The sequence below is a fragment of the Acanthaster planci genome, linkage group LG03, assembly GCF_054643075.1.
Source record: "Acanthaster planci isolate LZ-2023a linkage group LG03, COTS_SCS, whole genome shotgun sequence".
NCBI lineage: Eukaryota > Metazoa > Echinodermata > Asteroidea > Valvatida > Acanthasteridae > Acanthaster > Acanthaster planci.
The window spans coordinates 13,912,093-13,937,869 of NC_141779.1; the positions used below are offsets into that span (position 1 = coordinate 13,912,093).

A 25,777-nucleotide genomic window follows, 5' to 3' on the forward strand; every position below is an offset into this window, starting at 1 on the left:
TCGGCTTTAAGGCAGGAGAAACATCACTTCTCATTTAGAAGGCAACTGTTTGGTCATCTCGGCTATGCATCAAACAAAGTGCCAAAACTGCAATCATCTTAAAGTATTCAGAATACATTGACAGCTTTGAGGCATGAGGGACGGCAGTACTAATCTGGAAGGCAACATCTGAGCTACGCAGGAAACAAAGTGCCAACACCTCACTTGCAGCTTACAACATCCATGCAATGACAGAAACAGACAGTGTGGATCTTCATTCAGTAGCAAACAATTATTAAAAACTCAACAAATCAACAAACATTCAGTGTACAGACTCATGCAATGAGACGTTTAGTTTTATAAAAGCTGGTTAGAGGGTCTTCCAGAAGCTCAGATTCCAAAATTGTTATTTGTGAATATGCCCTACGATCTATTCGGGGGCGATGGTGGTGAACGGACCTGTTGGATCTTATCCAGGAAGACGTCTGTCATCTGCAGGTTCATCTTCTCGCAGTTCTCCTGTACTGCTTCAGTCAGGATGGCATAGTCTGGCTTGGGCAGTACCACACCAGGGAACAGATCAGAGGTAATACCCTGCCGTGATAACAGAAAATCGAGACAAGATCAGTTGGCAACTCACAGTCTTTACCAAGGTTATGCATAATGATAATAAATTTGGGGGAGTACAAAATACTGTTGACTACGTAAGATAACACTGTGAGTATCTACAAGGAGAAAAATGGGCACATTGGTCTGATAGGTACCGACTACTCCACAATCAAAATTCTACTAAAAAACACCACATATCTCTCAACATATTGTGCAATTGTCAAAAATTAACAAAGACAACAGCCTGGTAAACTTTGTTAACAAACGACATAAGTGGGTAAAGAAATGTGACGGATGATCATGGACTTACGGCGAAGAGAGGAAGATCGTGGGACAAGAACTTGGGCAGGTTGACATCGTTGATGGAACGCAACATCAAAATGTCCTCATCCTCGTCAGGATATTTTAACTACCAGAAGGAAGAAGAAAGATGTTCAGTACAATCTCTCCTACACTAACCTGCGGGAAAGACTTTGCAAAAAAGATGGTCAAGAGTCCTGTGTAGAACTATTGCACAAGTGTTTGAATACAAAATGTAAATTAATGTTACATGGATAAAGAGCTGGTCATTTGATTTGTAGTAATTCACCAGAGCATTCATAAGAGCAGTCACAAATAACAAGGTGAAAAATGACAAAGGAATTATTGTGCTGCACTTGTTTGAGTAGCTTAAGACTTGAATTCTGACTGGAGATCTTGTGACAGTCCAAAGAGGTCTCAACTTGACCACTGACCTTCAAGTTGCCGGCAGCGGTCAACACAGACTTGACGGCCCTCATGCCGTAGTCGTAGTGGTGCTGGGATGACAGCTGCTCCGAGCACAGCCGGTAGGTCGCCACAATCTTGACTGATAGGGGACGGGCCTTGACGAAGCCGCAGGAGTAAAGCACAATCTCCGCGATCATGGCATAGTCGGGAACCATCATGGCCACGGTACGAAACAGGGCCTAAGGGAATGCGGAAACCAGATGTGTTTGGTCAGTTGGTTTGCTTCAGGGGAACACAGCACTTAATGTGAAAACATTCAAACTGCTTTAAAGTGAAGTCCTTGTGAGTCCTATCATTGGCAATTTGAGTAGGAGAGTTGGTAATATTAAAAGATGTACTGCTTGACATGAGCGTACTTCTGAATCTGTTTATATCTTAAACTTTTTTTGCAGTTTTTCGAAGCTTACGGTTCATTTTTAAACTTCCTTCTGTAGTGAGGCTTTAATACCTTTATAGAAAGCCAAAGATTTGTTTTAAATTCTTAAAGTTCTGAGGCAACCATATCATGCTCTTCTCAACAGAGCACACTAGGTTAGATTAAGTACTGGATAAACCAATTAATACCTTGAGGTTGTCAGGGAGTTCAGATCTGCCGGCATAGCCTGGGTTCATGGTGATGAATACCGAGCAGGTCGGGTCAAGTTTGATCTCCGTTCCCTCAAACAACAGGGTGCTGGCTCCAGAGTTAATGCCTGTGATTGGGGGGGGAACACAATTAGAGCACTGTTGGCAGAAGTCGAAATCAGTGAGTCACAAATAAAAAGTGCACCCATCTGGCACAGTGCACTCTGTCGCCTGTGACTTTCGTGGCTACTGAGTAGCACATGTCAAATATTAAACCTAGTCGTATGCATGAGAAATATCTGTTGTGTATGTATGCATAATACAGGAGCTTGTTACACAGGTCAGTCAACTGCGGCAGTGTAACTACCCTTTGGGAGACTATTATGAGAATTACAATTTCTTTTTTACCCTCACTTTTTTTTTTTGGAAATGGTGTATGTATAACTGACGGTCTCCATCGTGACTGCATGCACACATTACCCTGGCCGCTGCCAACATTAAAATAGACTGGGCTCCGCACTTTCTACCTGTTTAAAAGCATCTTAAGCTTGTACATGTACACAGGACTTGAGACCACCTCATTTGTCTGGTTCCCAAATGTAAATGTAGAATACAGAAATGACATCATCTGACAGAGTGTCCGACTAAATGTATAGGGAACTAAAGGGACTCCTTTACTGTACATATCACTCAACTGTAGCCCATCTAAAACAGGTTAAAATTACACAGTAGCACGATTCCAGTCAATCAAGCAAGTTTGGCAGCTTTTGGACATCATTTTATACCAAATAAAAAATTTATTTTGCTAACCTGCAGGTCTACAGCCGAGGCGTGCGCCGACCAGAAACCGGATACTTTTTTATTTCGGTCAAAACAAAGAAGTCTGCCCGTCACTAAACCTCAGTGTACATGTACAATTATTTCCACATGACAACACCCAAAGTTGAAATGAACAGCGCCCACTGGTCAAAGAACAGGGCCCTCTGAGCTTTTGAAATAATCTAACCAAGACTTTACAACCAGTGCAAACGTCTGTCTTTAACATATTATGACATTCACTGGCAAGTGTGCTACCTCTCTGAATGGTTAGGATCTGCTGGGCCACCACAGACAACACCTCCAAGTCGATGCGGTTGAACTCGTCGAAGCAGGACCAGGCCCCGCAGGAGGCCAGGCCCTTGAAGAACTTGCCCAGGGCCAGGTAGTCCAGGCCGTCCGAGCAGTTGAAGACCACGCACTGCTTGGCCACTGCCTTGGCCAAATCCTTGGTGGTCTCTGTCTTGCCGGTGCCGGCTGGGCCCTCAGGGGCCCCTCCCAGGTGGAGGTGGAGGGCTCCAAACAGGGTTCTACCGGGAATGTAGAAATTCGTAATTGCAACAGGCTTCACTTGTTGCGTATAAAACTGCAATACTTGCAAGTAAAAAAATCATCTTCGCCTTTCACAACAATTTATCCTGCATTTCTAGTTTAATAACTTTCCTGCAATGTTTAACAGATGTAGGGCCAAAAATGTTTTCAGACCAGCATTTTTCCTAGTTTCTGCAGGATATCTCTTGATTTTGCCGGATAGAATTATCAAACGATGTCCCTTTAAACTTGGTACGGCAGCTTTTACTTTGATATGGTTTACTGAAGTCAAATCGTATCAGAAAATTGAGAGTTGAGTTACACAGCTAAGTAATGAGCCAGTTCGGTATTCTAACAGCGAATGCTATTTGGGAACAGCTACGTGCGCGTGCAATAGTCTGTCCTGTGCAGCCATACGCTGACTCATGCGCACACTTTGTTCCCGAAAGACCCTGGGTTTTAGGAATGCCAAACTCGTTCATTAGTTCAGTAATAATGGTCAATCCTGATCCTTCAAGATGGTACTTAAGGTATCTCTAGCATCGCTGCAAACCCTCCACTACAAAGGTTTAGATAATCATGAGACTTACCTGTAGCATCTGTCAGTAAGTGGTGTGATGACAAGACGGCCGGAATTACCCAGATACTCGTAGCCGTAGGCCAGCATGGAGTTGATCATGCGCGTCAGCATCTGATCCTCCACCCAGTAGTAGCGTAGCTGGCTCAGCCAGCGGAAGTCATTCTCGCTGCTGACCTGGTCCTGCACCAGCTGGGCCAGCACGTCCCGGGCGTGCACGTCCAACACCACCAGCGCCCCCAGGGTGGTGCGGTTCTGCTTGTTAAGCTTGCCGCGCACCAGCTCCACGATGTCGTCGATCTGGCTGTTGTTGAGCTGCAGGTAGGCCTCCAGGTCCTTCTGGCCTGACCGGATGGCCTTGTGGATCTCGTCCGTCCAGTACTTCTGGGAGATGCAGAGCACAGCCTGGCCGGGCCACTCAATGACCCACTTGATACGCTCCCGCTTGGCGTAGGCCTCCATGCACTCCTTGATAACCTGTTCAGGTGTTGGCAGTAAAAATGATCATTAGTGAGATGCTAACCATGTTGTCAAATACAAGGCTTATGGAAGAAATATACATTCGTTTAATCATAAAAAATATGTTGACTTGTGTACTGCAGGGTTTAAAAGCAGTCATTTAATCAATAGGCAAAAGTTTCCTGTCTTTCAATACTTCCAGAAAACTGCCAAATGTCAAGGTACAGTTTAGTAATTTTATAACATACGGTCTGAACAACTTGTACTGGATTCTGTACAGTGTGTGATGCCCAATCAAAGATTGCTTGCCATCAATATTCATCAACCCTGTGCAGATTTCCATTGAAAGTCACATAATCCTCATTCAAAGTATATTATCTGCTTTATACACAGAAAAATGCAAACATTATAAGAACAGCATTCCAAAAAGTTTGACTCCAATAGATAAAGGGAAACAGGCCACGACTGAATTTCTTGGCTGAGGCTGAAGATAACACATGTCTATTGAAGCCTACGGCTAGTGGCTTCATGCATTTCCCACAGACGCATGTGATATCACTTAGCCACAGCCTAGTTATTTGGATGCGGTCAGCGCCTACCTTGTGCAGGCTCTTGATCATGAGGCCCTCCAGTTCCAGAAGCCACTTCTCCACCTGGCCCCGGGCCTTGGAGGTGGAGATGGGCTCATTCAGCTGCACCACCTCCCCCTCGCTGCTCTTCATGTGGGTGATGTCCAGAATATCGGTGAACTCCAGCGAGGCGATGCCCTCGAAGCACTTCTTGAGGTGGGGCTGGACCCGGGTGGGGTCCTTGGTCTCTGACAGGATTTCCAGCAGCTCATCGTTGGACAGGAAGAAAAAGCGGGGGAAGTAGAGCCGCTTCTTCTCCAGGTAGTCGTTCAGGCCCTGCAGAGGAGAGGAAAGGTTAAAGGTCATAGGTGAAGAATGGTCAGTGGGTAGCTATCATAATCATTCTAAGTGCTGTAGTTGAGTACTCAACAGAACACCTGCATAACAAGCAATCCTAAGTCTTTTGAGTACATAAGCCACAAATTAATCAAGTTCCTTTGTTACAGTCCAACCACTCTTAGAGGGTACAGGACTTTGGGCAAACCTTTGTGAAAAGCGATGAAAATTATCTGTGCAGTATTTTTGAACTACCCTACTACAATACAGTTTTCATCAGTGCTGTATTGACCAGTGGCTAGATTGTAATTTGGTTGAAAGAGCACATCTGTACCTTTTGGATGAGCTCCAGCAGCTCGTTAGACTTTTTCAGCCTCTCCAGAATCTTCTCAATGTCGGTGACGGCCAGCACATGCTTGTCCTGACAAGCAGCAACACAGAAAATTTGTTGATTATTGAAGAATCATCCTCCCTAAACCACTTATTCACAGATGAATACATATCATCCTATCCAGTGGAAAGGTGGTTCCCAAAATGAAATATCAAATCTATGTTAGACATTTTACCAACAGTATTTTCTGCATTTTTTCAAGCAGAGGTAAAGGCTGTCAGACACTTTGATGTGACAACACAGTAGCGTAAACTTTAATACCCGTTTTGTCTAAGCACACAAATGCACTGAGGGTTGGTTCTCAACAAAATTTGATTAAACATGGGGCTTAAACAAATGAGAACTGACTCCAAAGGCTGGCATCAACCTGGCAAGTGATAAAGGTGCAAGGAGACCACGCTTACCACTACCGCCGCTTTCATGATGTCCCTCCAATTCTTGTCGACGGTGGAGAAGCGGCGGCCCTCCTCGGGCATCTGCGCCATGATGTCCGGCGAGCTGAAGATGGGCTCCAGGTAGAGCCAGGTGGCCTGCACCTTCAGCCACTCATCCAGGATCTCCTGCAGGAGCAGGAGCTTACCCTCCCAGGCCCTGGGCGAATGGAAGGTTAATGAGGATTTTTACATCCTAATCGAAAGGGGAAAACGACTCAGTTGGAGGTTTAGGGGCAAAACTGGAGGATGACCAGACACCCAGGGATCAGCCAGCAGAAGATTTTTAACACCAACAATGAAATATTATAATTTTTCACGGCTTTTAATAGCCAAATGCTATGATAGTGTGAATCTCGCACTCAGATTTTTTTGGCAACAACAGCAAAAAAGCTAGCAAAACCTACAAACAGTCCATAAAAGGAGGTCAAAAATCCTACCATCCTGAGAGACCACACGCCTGGAATTTTGTTTTGACGTAATTAAAAGCAAGTGCCCTAAGCTTTAAAAATCAAACATAGCCATAAATACTCTATAATTAAAAAAATACCCTAATTGTTACTGGCCATAATGATGGATAAAATCTGTGATGATCTGAGTTTGTTGAGACAGGGAAGCAAACAGTTACTTGTCTCAAAGTATCAAATAATCAGTTGGTTTTTGTTTCAAAATACATTTTCAGATGTTTTCCTTTTCATCAAATCTTTTATTGCATGCTGTAATCAATCTCAAGTAATTTGCATTTTTCCCTGAGACCAAAATGCCTGATCTGCATAACGTCCCTCACATTTACATATTTCACAGAAAAAAATGGCAGAGCTGATGGAATTCTTCAACCTGAGGAACTGTCCGATTCACAGAGTTAAGACAGGGCGGGCAAATCACACAAGGTGGGAAACCAGCATTGCTGAATTCTCAGCCTCTGACCCCCTCCCTCCATAACAAACACGGCTTGCTGTGCTTACTTGATCTCATTTTCAAAGGGCTTGATGAACGGGGAGCCTCTCATGGTCTGGGTTTTGACGATCTGGTCGTCCAACAGGACCTGGATGTCGTCCACCGAAGACAGGATCATCGTGCCAGTCTCACGGTATGGAATCATGACAAACTCCATCTGCCGATCAAAGATAGAGTAAGAAATCAGAAAATGGAAGCGACCCTACTTTTGTTTATATTCAAAGTCCAAGCTTCTTGGCAGAAAAAGATGGCTTTGGCCCTTAACTTGCTTAGGGAAAATGAACTCCAAAATGCTGTACACAGAACATAGACACAGTTCTGAGGATAAAGTTAACAGTATATTGAGCGGATCCAAAGAATATGGACCATATGCACAGCAAATGGACAAAGTCCTCAGAATGTGAAAATTGTCCACAGAAAACAGACAAATCCACAGAATATGGACCGACTCCACAGAATACGGAGCAGGTGCACAGAATATAGACACAGTCAACAGAATGTAAACAAAGACCACAGAAATGAGGGCATAGTGCAGTTGATGAGTCCAGAGTCAACAGATTATGGACAGAGTCTGCAGAACTGGGATTGGTGTTGTGCAGGATCATCAGACTCACCGCGTCCCACTCCGACACCATCTTCTCCATGGCCTTCTCCAGTGAGTACTCCTTGCTGGCCGACTCACTGATGCTGTCAAACTTGGCCAGGAAAGGCTCCAGATTCATGTCGATCATCTTGGACAGGGTGGTGTCCTGAAACCAAGCCAATACAACATGAAAATAAAAATGAGTTTGCTTCAAAAAATGACAAAAGCCACGTTAGCCCCTTCTGAAGAGAGGGCAGAGAAACTGACTGGATTCCATGTCCAAATTTCAGCAGGTAAACTTTCTTTCTCTACCTTCTGACTACAGATGATATCCCTAGTGGAATATACCATTTCTTTCTTGCTCAGCATGCAATCAGCTCAATCTCCTAATCAGGTATGAATGATTACCTGAAAGACTGTGGCCACTCGCAATGGGCTAGTAAGCGGTTCCTATTGCTCAACCTGGATTAAACTCTCAACACGGCTGGGAAGTATTAGGCAGTTATTCTGCAGAAGTCTTACCTCATCCGGCTTCAAGGGGAAACCGACAATGTCCGACATGGCTTCCCAGTGGCGGTCCCTAAGTCCCGGGTTGCAGAGGGCAGAGACCAGTGGGATGTAGTCCTTGAAGGTCTCCACTTTGTCCTTCATGCGGCTGGCTATCTTCTGGGCCGTGGCCACGTCGCCGAAGGTCTTCTCCAGCTTGTACAGGGTGCGCCAGTAGTTGCCCACGTCCTGATCCACTTTGTCCGGGTCCACCTCGTGCATGGCCCCTTCCATCCATTGTCTTAATGATTGAAGCAATAAAGAAAGGAACTGATATTACTGATGTGACAATGTCAATTAATGTCACTGATAACATCCTGCTCAATAGATAACTATGATAACATTAGGCATGGCCCCTTCTATCGTTGGTCTACAAGACGCAAATGATGAAGAAAGGGAAAAAATCATCAATATCATCCTGCTCAATAGGTTATTTAAGGTCTTAAAGATGAAAACAAGATTCTATTTTGTAGAGAAAAGCTCCAGTTTTGTTGTAGTTGAAAAATATTGGTCTACGAATTAACATGTACCCTGCATGCCCTGTGGACGTTAAAGGGTCTAATCTTTCCATCAAAACTGGATCTTTCTCAAAGGAAGAATTTATCTCACTTGAGTTTAGACTCTCTTGGGATCAAAATCTCTTCAAGCACAGATCCTCTCAAATTGAACTCTTAACAATGCTTAAGTTATAAAAAGCTGTGGAGTGAAGGGAGCCGCTGACCCACAGAACCATACAGCTTAAAACAACCCAGCTCTTCCCCCCCAAACACTCACTTGTGCCTGGTGTTGAACTCCACTGTGGTCTCGTACAGCTTGTGGTACGGCTGCAAGGTGCTCATAATGGTGTTCCGCTGTGGATAGGCCGAGGTCTGCCAACCAAAGGCCTCCTCCTCCAGATTGAAAGCCTCAATCTGCAACAAATTCCCAAAAGAGAGTTGGTCAATCGGAGTCTGGAATTGGGTCAGATGAAAATTCAGGTAGAGAATCTGCTCGTGGAAACTTGAAATATTCTGTGACTAAAAATTAACATCCAAGAACTGACACTGCTGCGATAATGAGCTCAAGTAGAACATATAGGTAACAAAGGCGTACTGTAAAAAATACTCTATAAATAGTACTGCAATAGTTATGCATAAAGTATAACTTTCAGGGAGAAAAAACAGGCACTGAAGCTGGAATATTTCTCTCCAAGGAGTAGGACAAACTGCTGCATAATATACTTTGAGCTGAAAATGTCAATAGAGCCAATTCAGAATTTCAATAGCACATGCTCAAACTGAAGCATGTCTGAGGTCATCCGAGAATATCAATATGCATATGCGGGGTCAGCCGTATCAGCAGGCGGGTAAGCCAACTCAAACGGATGGACCATGCTCCAACTGGTGCTATGTCTTGTGCTTTATTCTCAACTGACCTTGCCTGGTTGAAACACCAAACTTGTTCACTGTCAAGGGGAGCATTTCCCGGCAAGCATTGTGGACAATGACTAACGAGAAATGAGACACTGTCTATGTGATGTTGCAGCATTGCTAATACCCCTGGGGAAGAAAACGATGGACGAGGGGCATCATTTACCTTCTCTGTTGCTGCCTCAAGCCTGGCCAAGAGGGCCTGGGCCTTCTTTAAGTACCTGCCGACCTCGGACATGTCGCCGAAAGATGAAAACTCCTCCAGCTGTTTGGCGTAACCCTCTAACTCCTCCTGGAAACGCTCTCGTCTCAGCTACAAAACGAAAGAAAAAATTTTATTAGGGTGGATGAAAGAAGTTGAAAATTTGGTTTTACTTAAATTTTGTCCTTCTATGACAATGACATATAATACGAAATAATAACATAAGACAACAACTTTTTCTCTATGCTACTCTATTCTAAGCTAAAGTTTTAAGCAGTATACCTTCTTCAAAGTACAAAAAATTCAGATTTCATCTCAAAACAAAACAAAAGAAAAACTGAAAATGTATCAAATACATTCTTTTTTCCAAAGTAATTTAGGGTTTTAGGTTCCTTTCCGTAGGAATGAGAACATTTTCCATGATGCTTTGTTTCACTATCTTGTGGTTATAATTTTATTCTGGTCTTTTATATGCTGAGTACCTTTAGACCATCTTGGTATTGTGACGTCTTCTCAGCCACAATCTGTTTGTGCTCGGCAAAGATCTCAGGCATGCGCTCGTGCCACTGGAAGGTGCTACTGTTGAGGCGCATCTCGGCCGGCGAGAAGCTGGCGTAGTCCACCAGGAAGGCCAGCCGGTCTCGGCTCTGCACCAGCTGCTTCTCCAGCTCAAAGATGGTCTTTTTCTCCACCCCCTCGATGAACTCGGACAGCTCCATCAGCTTCTCGGTGTTGGGTGGGGTGGTCAGGGCCTTCTCCGCGATGGCCTCGTACTCGTCACACAGTCTACATGGTGCACGGTGGAGACAGATATAAAAGCCTCCGTGTGTTTCAATTGCTATCCTTAAAACGCTGCAGTGAACTTTTTGCAGGAGTTTGACTTGGTCTGTTGCGTTACTCTGGGCAATTGACCTATCGCTGTTTGCGACATAACCATACCCCTTAGACAATCTTATGGAATTTTGTACATTTGAGTTTCGCTTGTCTCAGATGAGACATCCCACGTCCATTCTGTAAAGGGCAATATTTCACAAGCTGTGTTTGCACAATTCTCCCGCGATAGGTCAACTATGCAATAAAACATATTTTTCATCAGCTAAAACTCAATCTGCCCCAGCTCAACACAAATCTATTTCTTCCCCCCTTTGTCAGGTATCCCTTCATTCTAGATAGGAGCGAATCAAAAACGGTGTCCCACTCAGAAACAAAAGGTTTCTAGAAGAGTCTATGCCTTGACAAAGAATTACTCTATGCCTCCCCTGGACCAACACCATTTGTCAGGAAAATGAAAATGGAGTTGACTTGGTCACGCTGCAATGGCATTATCTGTAATTATACTGGTGTCTGAAATAGTCCGTTTCTAATGTTCAATGAGTTTTATAAAACACAAGAACAATGATGCTTCAATAAGGTTCTTTGGGTTCTCCAGAAAATAAATTCTGCAAGATGTAGCTCTTTTCTATAAAAATTAGGCTCCAAAATCTGACAGGTCTGACTTACTTTCGGTTGGCTTCGGCATGGTCCATATTCATCCTGGCCAGCAGCCGACTGCTCAGGGTTTCGGCTCTCTTGGCCAGGGCACGGATCAGCTCATCACAGTGAAGCTCAAACATGCCAAGCCGTATCACCTAGGGGAGACATCATTTTAATTCATTCATTCATGTGTTTAGCAACAAAAAGCGATAAACCAATCCAGGAATTTGAAGGAAGGAAAAACTATGTTCACTCTAATGACTGACCTGTCGAGTGCGAATGGCTACAATATCAAAGACAATACTGACATTCTGAAATGATCGGTCAATTTTATATTTTCGGGTCATAATTTTATCACCTTACATAATAACAAGGACTTTCCACTGTTGAACTCTTGGACTGTCTATTTACATGTATAATCAAGAGTTAATATATCAGGTTTGTTCAGCAAAAGCAGTCACAACCTGTATTTCCTTAAAACCCATAAATTCAGCACAGAGTCTGACCCGTTCAGTTAACCCCTTAAAAAATGTTCAGATCTTTTCTCTAGTCTGATCACAATTGAAAGTATACCAAGAAAAGTATTTGAAAGATAGAAATACGGAGCAGCAAAATAGAAATGTTTTTAGTATTCAACCACCCAGAGGATTTCTGAAACTACAAACTGACATGGGAGGCAGAAAAAAGAGAGCAGCTTGATAATTACATGAATTCTGATAGAAAAACGGAAAGATTAGTCATTGTTAACCAAGCCAGGAAAGAGAAAGCACTACATATTGGTTGCTTTATGTACTGGTTTTTCGATCCAACAGATTTCATGAGAAACGTCTTTAAAGTACATACAATTTGAATGGTGTTTAATTCATTTAAAATTTAAATGTACATACACTAAAACAACTGGAGAGTCATGTGCAATGTGCGATAATACCTTCTTCTACATAAAAAAGACACATAAGTGTTGTGATTTAATGTGTGTTTAGTGCACTGTGTGCATATGTTTGAATATAACTGTGCAGTAAGGATTACAGTGTGCAAGTTTGACAGAGACACCCGGAACCACCAAAGGAGTGTTAGGAATGTGAGTGCGAGATAATAAAGTCACTTTACAAACCCTTCTCTGGTCAACTCCGTCCTGTGCGTATGCCATGCAGGAAAGCAGAAGCAACAGACAAGGGGCAACTTGTGTCAGTATTTGGTTAATGTGTACAAATTCAATTTCAAAGTGGGCAGCCGGCAATGTTTCTTCCAAAGCAAATGAAAAGCAGCGCACCTGACATGATGCCACAGGCAGCCAATCGTTTGATAATCATGCAGCAATGAAACAAGGATATTGCATGCTTAACAGTATCAACATTTGTTCAAGACATTTTACCATTAAATGAAATTGAAACTCCAAAAGCTCTTCCTAAGTAAAGTTCTTTAGTCTTTGTGAATTTCTCATGATTTCTATAACAGCAGGTCGAAGACTGTTTTGACACGAAGCCCTTTTCTTGGTATTTATGCTATCATACTGCATTGATACGTAAGATTGGCCGACAGTGTAGACAATGTTGAATGAAATTAATTGGAACCAAAGGTTCACCCAAATCTCTTGGACTTTCTAGAGAGATCAGAAATATGACCTCGGTGATGCTGCAGTTTCAATGCACTTTAGCGGTACAATCAAGGAAATGAGAATTGAATTGGAATAACTGTCAATTCAAAGAATACAATCAAAGTTTTTCTTTGTAGGCATTGTTACCAATACATGCACGATTTGTTTGAAAATTCTATTGAGTTGAGACTACAACACGGAAAAGGGTTTTTAGGACCACATACCTTGCGAGTGTTGAAGGAAATCTCTTCTGCTAGTTTGTTGTACTTTCTGACCTCCCGAGCATACTCCTCAAAAGAGTGTTCCTCGCTCATGAACTGTTCAATGTCTGCATCAGCCTGGTCAAATACAGAAGTAACAAACACAATTACCCTGAAGAATAACTCAGACAGACTTCCACTCACTTAAAAACATGCCAGGAACACCTACACGTACATGTGAACTGTACGACACTTTCAAGTAGCTTAGAGTGCAATCCCGTGCTCAATTACACCGTTCGTATGCTTGCTGCCTTGAAAGTTAAGGCAGTCAGTGTCTCGATTTTATGAGAAAATGGGTCATGCTTGCATACAAAACAGAATGGTCCACGCAAATGCCACTGAACCAATGTTTTGATCAGTGAATTTGTAACTATATACATGTAAACAAGTACCTGGGTCAGTCAAGTAAGTTCCTACTGTTACCAGTTTCGTTTGGCGAGCCACGTCACAAACTGTTCTAGTGCATGTAGAGAATGCTTGTTTTATTCAGTTCGAGATTTCTAAAATGTCATTTATTGCTGAAGACCTGATTCTTAACCACTTCCTGCCGGGGACTCCGGAATCGGAGACGTATGGTTTATATGTGTGGCTGGGGTCTCCGAACTCGGACAAAAGAAACAGGGCCCTGTAACAAAAGACTGTACTCCAAACAAAAGACCAGGCTGCTGGGCATTATCGACACTTTTCACTCTCACAAGTGGTGATAATCCAGCCTTGTTTTGAAACCGTATACTAGGGTTTGGGGCATTGAGAGCAAGCAGATTACCATCGGGGACAAAAGCCCTCCAACACTGCATTGATGAGCCACACAGCACCGCTGCATGCTAATCTGGCCCCTATTGAAAAGAGGTCAGCAGTGCACTGAGCCAGGTTCGTGAACAAAAGACAGTTATACAACACCGCACAATCTGGGCTCTATTTACAAGGCTGCAGGCCTGGCTGAAATACTCGGGCGTCAATGAAGTTCACCTGTCAACTTAGAGTAGTGCCTAAAGATTACTTCGTGCGGCTATAAATGACCGATAAATGAAATGATGAATTTTTTGAAGGAATGAAGGATTTTGTAAACAGAAAGAATGATAGCCATGCCGGCCCAGCATCATCAACATTGAAAAATGCCCCGGCATGAAGTGGTTAACACAAGGCCTTTGAGACTCATTTGGTAATTTTTTTCAGTTTGCACTCTCAGGAGTTTGGGTTATGGAGGGGGGAAGTGCTATTTAACTACCTGTTTGTTAATGAGGAAGTTGTACTTGTCATAGATCTTGAGGTGGTCTTTGGGCAGGATGCTCTCGTCACTGATGATGTCACGGACCTTCTGCTTGTGGCCATTCAGGATGTCCTCCAGAATGATGGGGCGGAGGGTGGCCTTAGACTTGGGTCCACTCTGAAAACGGCCGCAAAGATAACGATGCATTACAATGACATTGACAAGGGTAGTCATAAATCCAGAAAAAAAAATAAGAAGTCAGAATTTCTTATTACTACATGTAGGTAGACCCAGGTAATACTTAGCACACCATTCCACAAGGGGATTGTCTATTTATAACCTGTTTTCTGTAAAATTACAGCAATGTACGAACAAAGGAAATTCCACAATTTCAGTCTCCTGCAGACTAACTGTTTTTCTGACTGTCCCCACATTATGAATATTTAACAAAAAAAGCATGGTGCAATAACAATGGATGCTCATTGTTTAATAGTGCACTGTGCTTCTTTTGTTTGATGGTCATAGTGCCAGTTCCCCTGTGATTTGAAATACGAATTATTATGGAGGCCACAACCGGGCACTCGGTCAAGTCTTGCTCTTTACTGGCGAGGGTTACCAGTGCTTGGGCGCAGGGCCAACGGTGAAATTTCATCCGAAAGTTTGTGCAGTGGTAACAGGGAAAGGTTTGCAGAAGCACCTTCTCTTCTGAGACTGAGTTGGTGTACTGAAAAGATCCGCCCCCTAGCATGCTCTGTCCGTCATTAGAAGAATGTACAATATCCGATGGAGAGAGCATACCATCCGAAACGGTTGAGTCCACTGGTTCTTTTCAGAACCCCACTCAAAAAAGAGTGCAATGATGCTACCAGGGCAGGTACTTCACGAAGGCATCAGCGGCAACTGCCTTGATGCCCCTGGTCTTTGCCTCAATGCCCACTGAAATGTCCCCATAGACAAGTTGATAAATACAGGTGCCCTTTGCAAATGAGAAATTGCCTTGCCCTTCAAGAACGAGGTTCCTGCCCTGGGGCATATAAACCTTTGCTTTACCCACTCCGAGCTGGAAAAAAAGAGGGTGTGTTTTTTAAATGAAATTGACAGTCCTTTGGTATGAACTCACTGCACAGGCATGCAAGTTTATGCACGTTTGACATGCAGCATGGTGAGTTCATGCAACAAATTTATTCCGGAGTGTATCGTCTTCTTGTGCATGCTGAACGTGTGCAAGAACCCGGTTGGAAAGCTTCACACCGGTCTGTCTTTCTTTCGCCAGTGAGGGTACACTTCCACTCAAGGCAGATTAGGAAAGCAACTTGGTGCTCTCAGAAAAAATGAGGCCGAAGTGTTGATGAAAGTGTTTGAAGGGCATACATCAACTGCTCTGGGTTTCAAATCTGAACAACCATGTTGATACCTACCCACTCCGAGTACAACTTGGTTTCCACACGAGGCACCACACTGACCGCCTTCAGCATGACATCGTACACATTCAGCAACACAATCTCAAAGTCGGAGAAGGTGGGCTCAAACTTGATGTTAGTCCCATCCAGCACCAGCCGCATGATGAAGCCCGAGTGCTCAAAAGCACGAACAGAATCCTTGTTGTAACCAGAAGAGAAACAGGATCGTTAATGGACAAGCATAGCTCTCACAACTTTTTTAACTCAAGTGAGCAGCATACCTTGCCAACTACGCAATGATTACAGCTATACGTGGCCAAAATGTTACTAGTGTAAAAAGGAAGCTTTACTCGCCATGGCTAGCTTGAGCTTATGAAGTTCACTTTGTGGAATCTTATTCCTAATCAAAGCTCATACATGTACCAGCGGAAGACGTTAAGCAAACTAATATACACTGTTGGGTCATAAATGTACCTAACAGGCAGTGCTGTTGGTGCGTGCTGCTGTAGTCTGTTACAAGTCCCAGCCAGCCTGACATAAGCCCACTGCAAGTCCATCACAAGCCATCCAGTCACGAGTCAAGTCACAGGCAATAGAAAATGAACCGTGAAAAAAGCTTCCCTTTGTGTTGCCTGTGACTGTTCTCATGAAAGGACTTGTAACTGGACATGAGAAAGGACTTGTGATGGGCTCGACTGCACTAATGCCGACGGAAGAATAAAGCAAACCTTTGTTTCACTTGCCATGTGAGTTCCAATTCTGCATCGATGTTTTACTGTGAGTACAAGGCATTTTTCACAAACACCTACAGCGTCTTCCATACAGTGGTGCGTCTGTGATCTACTCACCGGTGGCTGGCAGATGAGATTGGTGAAATCTGTCATGGAGTTCAAACACAGGCCCTGCAGCTGTTCGGTCATGAGCGTGGCTGCACAGTTGAAAAAGGACTCCAGCTTGCGACCATTGTGGTTGCTGGGTACCAGCTTGCGTCGGTTGCCCTGGTAGTAGATGTTCTGCACCTCAGGAAACCACCTGGTCAAGTATAAGCCCAAAATTATATTGTTAACTAAGTCAACTGAGAATGAGGACAAGGAATGCTGTTATATACCGTAGGACCACAACCAGTACATTTACGTGGCAAAACTGCTGAAAGGATTCACAGTATACTATCAAGGCACACAGAAAATAGATCTTTCATATAATAAACATGGGTAGGCCTTTTAAACCCTTATTCATAAATAACTCAGTCAGTCTCCCTTTTCAACAACATGCAACTTGACCGTGTATTAACATTTGATAATGCCCGCTGAGAAGTGATAATGCCTGCTGTGTAAATCACATACTGGTGCCTGGATACGAGACAGTTTAATCGATTCTGATTGGTCAAGAGTCTGTGAGCACGCAGCTCGTCAAGTGCAGCAAGTCCATATTTAAGGAGGTTCTTTAGGATAACTTGCCTAGGGAATATACCATAATATGGACGGGGTTTTCGGGAAAATGAAAATAAAATTCTAGAATGAAATCGTTGGAAATCTGTCATACATTGACTTCTTTTGACTCCCTGACAACAAAAGGTAATTATAAATGGGAATAAATATGCGCTTGGCTGGTCTTAAACGTAAAATGTTAGTTTAAGACCAGCTCAGGAGAGTGAATGCTGATAATGCCCTCGCCCGTGGTTCGGGCATTAGTCAGTCCATTCTGCTGAGCCGGACTTAAATGCACATTTAGACCGGCCAGGCACATATTTATTCCCTTCAGAACACTTCCAAGAACTATATACAGTAGCTCTAATGGGCATAAGGCATAAAATATGACACTGTAACATAGCTTACTTCTTCAAGAGTTTTTCTTTAGCTGCGTCAATGTGTCTCATGACAAGATTCTGGAAGATGGCAAGCTCCATAGACTCTGTCTTCTGGTGGAACTCCTCTACATCCACCAGACGCAGGTTACTGAATGAATTAAAAAACTAGGCATTAGACGTTACTAAATAATTCTGGCCAAGGTCATTTGGTATGGGGCTGAATCCCTTTCCAGGGGGCGGCCAATTCTAAAATTCTGTGCTGGCTGGATAAATGCACACATGCACGTACCTAATGGTAGGTAAAATGGCTCACTTGCAGAGGGATGGGTACGTCAACAAAATGAAAAATTCTCAGTTATTGGGACTACTGCAGCAAAGACCTTTCATCTCAAGGAGATTTCGTCTGTGAAAGTGGCAGTAAAAAGTTGTTTAGATGTGACCATCAAGCAACAGAATGATTTCCTCTACTCAAGGGGAAACCCTATTCAACTTGGTTTCAGGCACTTAAACAAAACCATGAACCTACCCAAATGACACATGCCAGAGTTCGAGTACTTGCAGCATGGTGGGATTGGTGATGTTCAGGTCCTGACTCATGCAAGCCTGAGAGGCTAGGAAGGACTTGTACCAGGGCTTGGGCACCACAGACAGCTCTAAACGGTGAGGTGGCTTGCTCTCTTCTTTGTCTTCTTCTTTCTCGCGAGGATCGCGCAACACAAAATCCACTGACAAATACAAATATTATAGAACATTGTCTAGCACTTTACTTTTTGAAGGATTGATGATCATTCTCGGACCCTCTAGCCCAATAGTCTCAATTAAAATATTTAGCTCTTGTATATAGAATGGACAATGAGTGCGCAAAAGAAAGTTTAGAGTCTGTTCCATTTAAAACCTATTTTTCATCACACAAGGCAGAGGGGCCAATAAATGGAAATTGGGAGAGGCAGGTTGCACATCATAAAATAAATAAAACTACTGATAAAACTTTGGAACACAGTACCAAAATGAGCAGGCTAACAATACAACACTTCAGTTTGTTCTGATCCACAGTCAAGCATTTTGACTTACAGTAAAACCAAAAGAACCTAAATTTCAACTCAAGGCATGCACAAGCTTAGATGATTGTATTTGGCAGGCAACCAAATGACCAGTATCTGTGAATATTTCTGTCTAGTCAAGGCAGTTTTCAAACCAATGAATCCTAGATTACAGTCACTATTCCAAGTGCTAGGCATCATTGCATGCTGCATCTATCAATGCTACTCACCGATGGCCTTCTTGACACTCAGCAGGTAGTCCTCTCGCATTTCGTCAGACAAGTTCTCTATTGTCTCTGTGTGTCCTCCCTTCAGGTCCTCAGACACAAGATGGAGGACGTTATCCAGCCAGGAGTCCTCCATGGGCGCCACGTGTTCCGTGTCAATCCCATTGTGAATGTAGTAGTAGTATCGCTGGAAATAACGAATATTATAATTTGTACTTACTGACATAATAAGAAATAAAAAAGTGTACAAAGCCACTCAGGCATTTTGCTGAAATTACTCAAATGGAGAGTGCTTTAAAAAAGAAATTTGAATTGCATTAGCTGAATAGAAGATGTAACCTTTATACACAACTTCTACAAAATAAGATACAATTTGATTCCAACAATACACTTTCAGTTTCATCTAAAAGGCAAGGATCAATGTGAGGACTTCATTCCACAGCTTAACTTATCCATAACGTTTTTGGATTTCACAATAAATGTTGGGACAATTTTTGTTCCTGCTATTCTGCAAAGAATGAAATATGACTGGATATTTTTAAAAGTAGAGCTCATCCTTATCCATTTCATTTTTTGGGACAGAATTTCAAATAAATATTTGGTTGAACGATTACTGTTCAAACAGATACAACCTCTGCTCTGTGAAGGGTTGAAGTCTAGCTATCACTAACCAGGATGTCTTTTTCGGCAGCCGTGGGCGAGCCTGTCCTTGACAGAGGGGGAAGGTCACCTTCAGCAACTGAGGGCGGTCTGCTGTCAGGAGTCTCCTGTTGCCTGTTACAAAGAAAAACACACACAACATAAATGTGTAAGTTGCTGGTTGGGAGAGGCAAATTCTTAGCTTCAAAGAACCAGAGCTTCTACAATACTTTAAAGTTTCAATAGTTTGAAAATGAAGAACAGAAATTGGCTGGCTTGAAATATGCTGCATGGTTGTGCTTAGTTTGGTTTCATGTTAAATTATGTTCAGTAAAGCACTGCCTTATCCGGACAGAGTGTCACAGAACAATGCCTAGCTTAGCCCTTGTTTAAAATCAAAAGACATTTTCAAAAAACTTCAGAAAATGCTGATCACCCTCAGCGTCTGATGTCTTAACGCTCACGTGAGTGAAACTGCGCTATATGCCAGGAGTGCCACTTTCATCACTACCCACAAAGTTACTCGAGTTTTTGCAGTCACAAAGATCCACTCACATCCGCCAGAGTACATGTAGCTGTTGCTGTGACAGGTTATTCATGTTTTTCTGTAGTAGGCCTATAAGAGCACTACCCAGTTTTCACTACCACTACGACTCACATGATTATGTTCACCAAGGCATTGCGGAAGCTCTCCCTGTCCTTCCGTGGATGAGAGAAGCCCTTGGCTTTGCCGGCCCCGTTCACGGGACCATTGCTCTCCGGGTCCCATGACTTGCTTCGACCAGTCTTTCCTTTCTTCTTGGGCTCTCCTGCCAAGGTGAAGAAAATGCATGTACTGTATGATTCAATTTTATAAAAAGTGAGAGTACCTTGTTCAGAGAGTGAGGTGTTTGTGGATGATCACCTCAATCTTAAAAGAAAGTGAGGCGCATGTGGCACTTGTGTGTTACTCTTTTGTGACTGTAATTGACTAAAAAAGTAATGGATCACTTTCATGAAAGAGAGCCGATAGTAAAATTGCCCTGAAAAGACACAACTCTTGTGATGACTTAGTACATGCATCATCAATACATAAGATGGGTCATCTTCAATGTAAAAAAAGGCTCATAGATATCTCATGTGCTTTGCCCAACTACAGCATGTCAGCAATTGTCTTTAAAGCACTTGACACAAGTCAGTGCTGGATGAACATACATGTACAAGCTCTGCCATCTAGCAATGGTCCAATGGGCCAAACTCTCTCTCCATATACATGTACATGTAGACACAAGGGTCTGCTCTCACATAGGTGTCAAGTTCTAAAATAAAGTTGGACGGGTTAACATAACCGAACAGATCAAAGGCCTTTACAATACTGTGGTGTCGGTATTTTACTGCTCTGAAATTTATTCAAGGTGATTGTCATTACAGAGGATGTAGTGGCAAACTATTCTGGAGGATTTTATCATTTTCGGGGTAGAATGTTACAGTGAAACGTCGTTGTACCAAACACCGCAATACCGAACATTCGGCTGTCCTTGGCTCCCAATATTTTGTGCACATTTAGCAGTTGTAAATCAATCGAGATTCACCACAGCATACATCAGAGATCAATCCTGAGCGGTAGATTCACGACTTTTAGGATAAACTAAATGTCAATTTTGTAACTCAAGATTTAATAAAAACCAAAAATAATTAACAGATATATTTCTAGAAACCTCAAACGTGAATGCAACAGCAAAACATCATGACAACAGCAATTCATAGTATCACAAGAGGGTGCACTTCAGTTAGACAAGAGAGAGCCCTACATGGCAAAAACAAAAACGTTCAGCAGTTAATTTTGCTATACCAAACAACTGCTGTACCGAACATTTAGCGCGGACCCCGTCGTGTTCGTTATAATGGCGTTCCACTGTATACAAATTCTGTATCAAGAAATCTCATTTGCTATTCTGTGCCCTCCTGATCCATTCCACTTCTATTCCTAATTTTAAAAACCATAGCAAATCAAAATCAGGGGCAGGACATGCATCTTACGTGTTGTTAGCTGGGCGGCCACGCTGAGTTCTTCCACCTGGTCTTCTGGAGGCTTTCCAGACAGTACAAAGGAAGGCGGGTTGGCCTGCCATATCGGTTTACTGCGCTTCTGAACGTCCGAGAGAGAAAAATATCAAAGTTGTGTTAAAGTTTGGGCATAAGGCTTCAAAAATATGTATAAATAGGAAAATGTGTGTCTTTAACATCACTTTTCAGATGTTTATAAAATTTCACTGTGGAAACTTCACTCAGACAGATTAATAAGAAAAAATAAAGAGACAGAAAAGATGAAAAATTTCTATGAACACTATGCACATTTTTTTTTTTTGGAATGATCTATGAAAAATCAACACAAAAGAAAATTCTTAGGTCTGTGAAGTTGTTTTTATCCAGAAAGGCAACAAAAATTCTTGGTTTGAGAGAGTAATTACCTGTAGAGTGGTGTTTGTAGCAATTTTGTTTAAGGTTCTTAATGAACTTACATGTACTTTGTCCTAACTTCGCGCTTGAGTATGGTAACAAAATGAAGCAAGCTGACACTTTTGTGAAAATCCATGTGTAAATTTATCCTTTTTAAAATTGCTTTATACTTACTGCTGGCAATGTGGGGAGAAACGATGTTGGTGCTGCAGGATTCTTGCCTTTATTCTTGAATGAAGATACATACTACAAGGACAGGAATGTGAAAAATAGAAGGGCATTTTTACCATGTTAAAGAGTAAATGTAATGTTGATCGTTAGGAAGGAAAATAAGCGGTGTGAAAACTACCATCACCTGCAGTCCGTTTACCACCCAGTTAAACCTTTCAATTAAATGTGACAACTAAAACTAAAAGGAATGTGGAATTTTTCAAAGTACACGTAAAAGGGTCATTCTATAAATTTTGGGTCCGAAAGTGTGACATTTTGGTGTTCTACGTTACACCTGAACTGTGTAATTTGACATGGACATATATCACTGAAATTGATTTCAAACTACATGTATATGTATTTTCTAGTTGTTTGGCAGGTACTGGTAATTTACATTAATTTGTCACGACTGGAAATTAGAGAATTTGTTCAGAACTTACAAATCATATGTCAGATGTGACAGGGACATAAAAAATCTGAACCCAAATTTATAGAATTACCCAAAAGCAAATACGACAACAGATGAAAGCTCTTCATTAACTTACACGTAAAATAGGGCCTATACGTGTACCTAAAGAGCACCTATATGTATAAACAAAGAAACATGAAGTTGTTTTCTTTTTTAATTTCATTTTTTTAAAAACTGCTAACCAGGACAGTGGGTAACTTGAAATGTTTTCATTTGCAGTCAAAACAACTGGAATGGATGTTTCATATTTTTTGTGTACACCAGGTACATGTATGTTATGCTTGACTTTTTTGTCCATGCTTATGGTAACATAAAGCAATAAAGCTTGAATGTTTTACATTTTTACCTGTTACTGAGGCAAGATATTATAACTGAAATAGGCAATGTCCAAAAATGAAAAATACATTTTGTTAACAAAATCAAATTTTTTAATTTCATGTCAACAAAACCACAGAAGAAAAAGGCCTCACGCCTTGAATCTTAGAACTTGACTGTATGCGGAAAAAAAAACCAAAAAAAGGTCAGTGTCTCAACCAAGTTTTGGGAGCAACTGCAGAATATCCTGCCACTAAAAAAAAAAGACACATTGCACCGAATCCTTCAAAACCATATAAATAACACATCTTCAAAAAAAGAGGTAAATCTGCCTGTTGTTTGTTTGATGATTAATTAAAGCAATAAAGATACATGTACTTTGTCCTTGTAATTCTTTTTCTAAAATAATTAACTAAATAGTTATAATAATAAAAATAATTGAAATGAATAAATTAATTGTCCCTAGCATCTGCTATCATCAAAAACGTGCAAAAGGGGAGAAAAAATTATCGTAAACCGTTTGGAGTAAAGAGGGGAAAAACCAACCTAATCCTTTTAGGGTAAGTGTGGGTATACCCGATTGGGGAGAACCCGATCAGCCGTGATTTTTTTCATATAGTAGGGCCTACACTCTATTCATTTCATTCACGTCACAGTCTGTAGGGCTCTCCCCCTGATCGGGTATACCCACACTTACCCTACTACTAGTTTTAGGTCATCGAGGGTACGAGTTGAATGGGGTACGAGTTGACTGGGGTACGAGTTGGCCGGGGTATGAGTTGACTGGTGTATGAGTTGACCAGGGTATGACTTAGCCTTGTTAACTTGGGTACAACTTAACTCGGGTACGAGCTGACCCATAATCACTAGGCCTACAACTAAGTACTGGGTGCCTTGCTGTTCAGGCATGTCAGAGGTGCTTTCCACACTGTCATGACTGACTGTACCGAAAAAGCTTCATTTATTTTTCATATTGCAGCAAAAAAGGAGGAAAACATGCAAATCCCTGAAGAGAGTGAATGGAGAGTTACCCCTCTGCCCAGACGTGAGTGCAATAATCGGTACAACCTCTTGCTGTGCGCAATGTTTTTTAGCCTACCTGGACATCGGCCATTTTGAAAACTCGAATCAGTTTTGTCGGTCTGTTGTTTTCCTCTAATTACGGACTTCTAATAACATTATTCCAATTAGCAATCATATATTAGTATTCACTTGATGTATTGTCTACACATCAAGTAGACGACTGGAAGTTTATGGCTGCATTATTTCTTTTAAATCAATAGATTACGAGCAAGAAATGTGCACATAGCATCAAAACTACACGGCCTGTACAAAAGTACATGGGCTTACGTCGACGTCATGGACGTGATGGCTTTCGTGTTGCTACGTTACGTGCTCAACTTGTTCAGCAACCTCGAACGCTATATGTATCGTGGACACATAGAATCTTCCAAAATAAATATAATGATATAAAAAAACAAAATAATTATTTTGAATATTAAATATAATAAAAAATCCAAAATTTATATACATATAAATTTTTGATAATTAAGAATTCCTGTGAATCTGCCCAAGGCAAAGGTCATAAATCAGCCTTTGGGGGATGTTGAGCTGCGGCTTCAATTGTTTTTTTTCAACCACTGCAATTTAAGTAGCCGTAGCCATAGGTCAAGATTCGGAGACGGCCTCAGGAAACCGCAGTCTGGTTCCATCATTTCTTACACAGCACAACTTCAAACCTGTGTCGATGAAGAAGGGTACCCTCATTATAAGTTGCACATGTCAAAATTCAGCAGCAGAGTTCCTGCATTAACTCGATGCTTCCTCATAAACTTTCTTGATAAGTTAAGGCATGATGGTGGAATAGGTTTGAGCTTTTTATTGTCAAGTCTGATTGGTTTCCATAGTAAGTGGTGAAATAATGGACCTGTCGACTCTTCAGTCACCGACGTTAGACAATGATAGATGCATTTTTGTCATGTTTGTCAATGTGAATGTACTGCTAGTACTACGGCCTACAACGTATATGATGACGTAGGCCTATCGTACATTAAATTATTGTTAAGTTTAAACCTTGGCGCGGCATGCTAGGCGTACATGTACATGTGTATTGTAATGGTACTAGGCTAGTCAGTGTTGAGCACAATCTTTTAAATTTGAGTGCCCAATGAAGGAAAGAGTTCCAAAAACGGAAAACACAAATCTACCCTTAGAATGTTACCACATGCCCAGCCATTAGAAAGTGATAACGTCCTTATAACATGTATAATATGACATTTAGCTGAGAAAATTCTGAAGCATTTACTTAGAAAACACATAGACATGTTAGACTTAGCTTTTCATCATGTTCATGTTGGTTTTAAGGCCATGAGAATGAATATCCCGGATTTCCATCTTATGCCCGCATACTGCTGAAACAGCCACCAAAAAATTTCATTATTTTCCAAAAAGTTATTATTTCAGAAAAATTGTTGTTTTTCCCGTCGAGAATGGTTAAAAAATGGTTGCAAAGAGAATCGGGAGTTTGTAGTGCGCCCGCGTACAAATGGCCAGATGAAAGATGGACTGAGAGTTACATGTACATGTAGTCTACTTTCAAGGTTGGTTCCCTTTGCATGGACGCGTACTCACTATCGATGTGCAGTATGTACATGTATACCAACTAATGAATAATGAAAAAAAGCCTCATGGGTTTTCAAATTTGTATGGAAATCTGGGATGTTCATTCTCATTGCCAAAACTCTGTGCAACTGCAGATATTGCCACTAAAATTGCACACGGTGATAAAAATTGCACGGTACATAGGCCTAAATCACAGGCAACAGTCGTACGTAGGAAACTGTCTGACATCAACTACATGTTTTGCACAAATTCAATGTCGGGTGTATTGTTGGTCCCTTTTTGCTTGTGATTTGTGCTACATGTACCAGTACACAATGTAAAATGTGGCACATGCAAACCTACTTA

At 41.9% G+C, this 25,777-nt stretch overlaps 2 protein-coding genes across 15 annotated transcripts in view; one reads left to right on the plus strand and one right to left on the minus strand.

Annotated features, from left to right (window-relative positions):
• The window catches only part of dnah7 (dynein axonemal heavy chain 7), an 83,852-nt gene extending 59,671 nt beyond the window's left edge, over positions 1 to 24,181 (minus strand). The window contains exons 1-29 of one of the 2 annotated variants that reach the window (XM_022254265.2): positions 23,910 to 24,181; positions 21,991 to 22,062; positions 21,397 to 21,505; positions 20,036 to 20,186; positions 19,410 to 19,512; positions 18,742 to 18,925; positions 17,998 to 18,196; positions 17,500 to 17,619; positions 16,513 to 16,696; positions 15,683 to 15,862; positions 14,283 to 14,441; positions 13,019 to 13,132; positions 12,312 to 12,332; positions 11,228 to 11,355; positions 10,210 to 10,513; positions 9,692 to 9,838; positions 8,891 to 9,027; positions 8,093 to 8,357; positions 7,602 to 7,736; positions 6,996 to 7,144; positions 6,004 to 6,190; positions 5,543 to 5,629; positions 4,903 to 5,208; positions 3,858 to 4,321; positions 2,995 to 3,266; positions 1,921 to 2,048; positions 1,323 to 1,535; positions 899 to 997; positions 439 to 573 (exon numbers count right to left, since the gene is read on the minus strand). In XM_022254265.2, the coding sequence (XP_022109957.2) occupies positions 439 to 573; positions 899 to 997; positions 1,323 to 1,535; positions 1,921 to 2,048; positions 2,995 to 3,266; positions 3,858 to 4,321; positions 4,903 to 5,208; positions 5,543 to 5,629; positions 6,004 to 6,190; positions 6,996 to 7,144; positions 7,602 to 7,736; positions 8,093 to 8,357; positions 8,891 to 9,027; positions 9,692 to 9,838; positions 10,210 to 10,513; positions 11,228 to 11,355; positions 12,312 to 12,332; positions 13,019 to 13,132; positions 14,283 to 14,441; positions 15,683 to 15,862; positions 16,513 to 16,696; positions 17,500 to 17,619; positions 17,998 to 18,196; positions 18,742 to 18,925; positions 19,410 to 19,512; positions 20,036 to 20,186; positions 21,397 to 21,505; positions 21,991 to 22,062; positions 23,910 to 23,924 (4,767 nt within the window). In that variant the 5' untranslated portion in view covers positions 23,925 to 24,181. The remainder of the gene's footprint in view (positions 1 to 438; positions 574 to 898; positions 998 to 1,322; positions 1,536 to 1,920; positions 2,049 to 2,994; positions 3,267 to 3,857; positions 4,322 to 4,902; positions 5,209 to 5,542; positions 5,630 to 6,003; positions 6,191 to 6,995; positions 7,145 to 7,601; positions 7,737 to 8,092; positions 8,358 to 8,890; positions 9,028 to 9,691; positions 9,839 to 10,209; positions 10,514 to 11,227; positions 11,356 to 12,311; positions 12,333 to 13,018; positions 13,133 to 14,282; positions 14,442 to 15,682; positions 15,863 to 16,512; positions 16,697 to 17,499; positions 17,620 to 17,997; positions 18,197 to 18,741; positions 18,926 to 19,409; positions 19,513 to 20,035; positions 20,187 to 21,396; positions 21,506 to 21,990; positions 22,063 to 23,909) is intronic. The other variant, XM_087134213.1, reaches the window with a different exon arrangement.
• Positions 24,182 to 24,435: 254 nt separating this feature from the next.
• LOC110990234 (cytochrome c oxidase assembly factor 1 homolog) overlaps positions 24,436 to 25,777 on the plus strand; it is a 58,586-nt gene continuing 57,244 nt past the window's right edge. For 10 of the 13 annotated variants that reach the window (XR_002599795.2, XR_015424628.1, XR_002599789.2 and 7 more), the window contains exon 1: positions 24,582 to 24,716. The gene's annotated coding sequence lies outside the window, so the exon portion shown is untranslated. The other 3 variants (XM_022255177.2, XM_022255188.2, XM_022255168.2) reach the window with 3 other exon arrangements.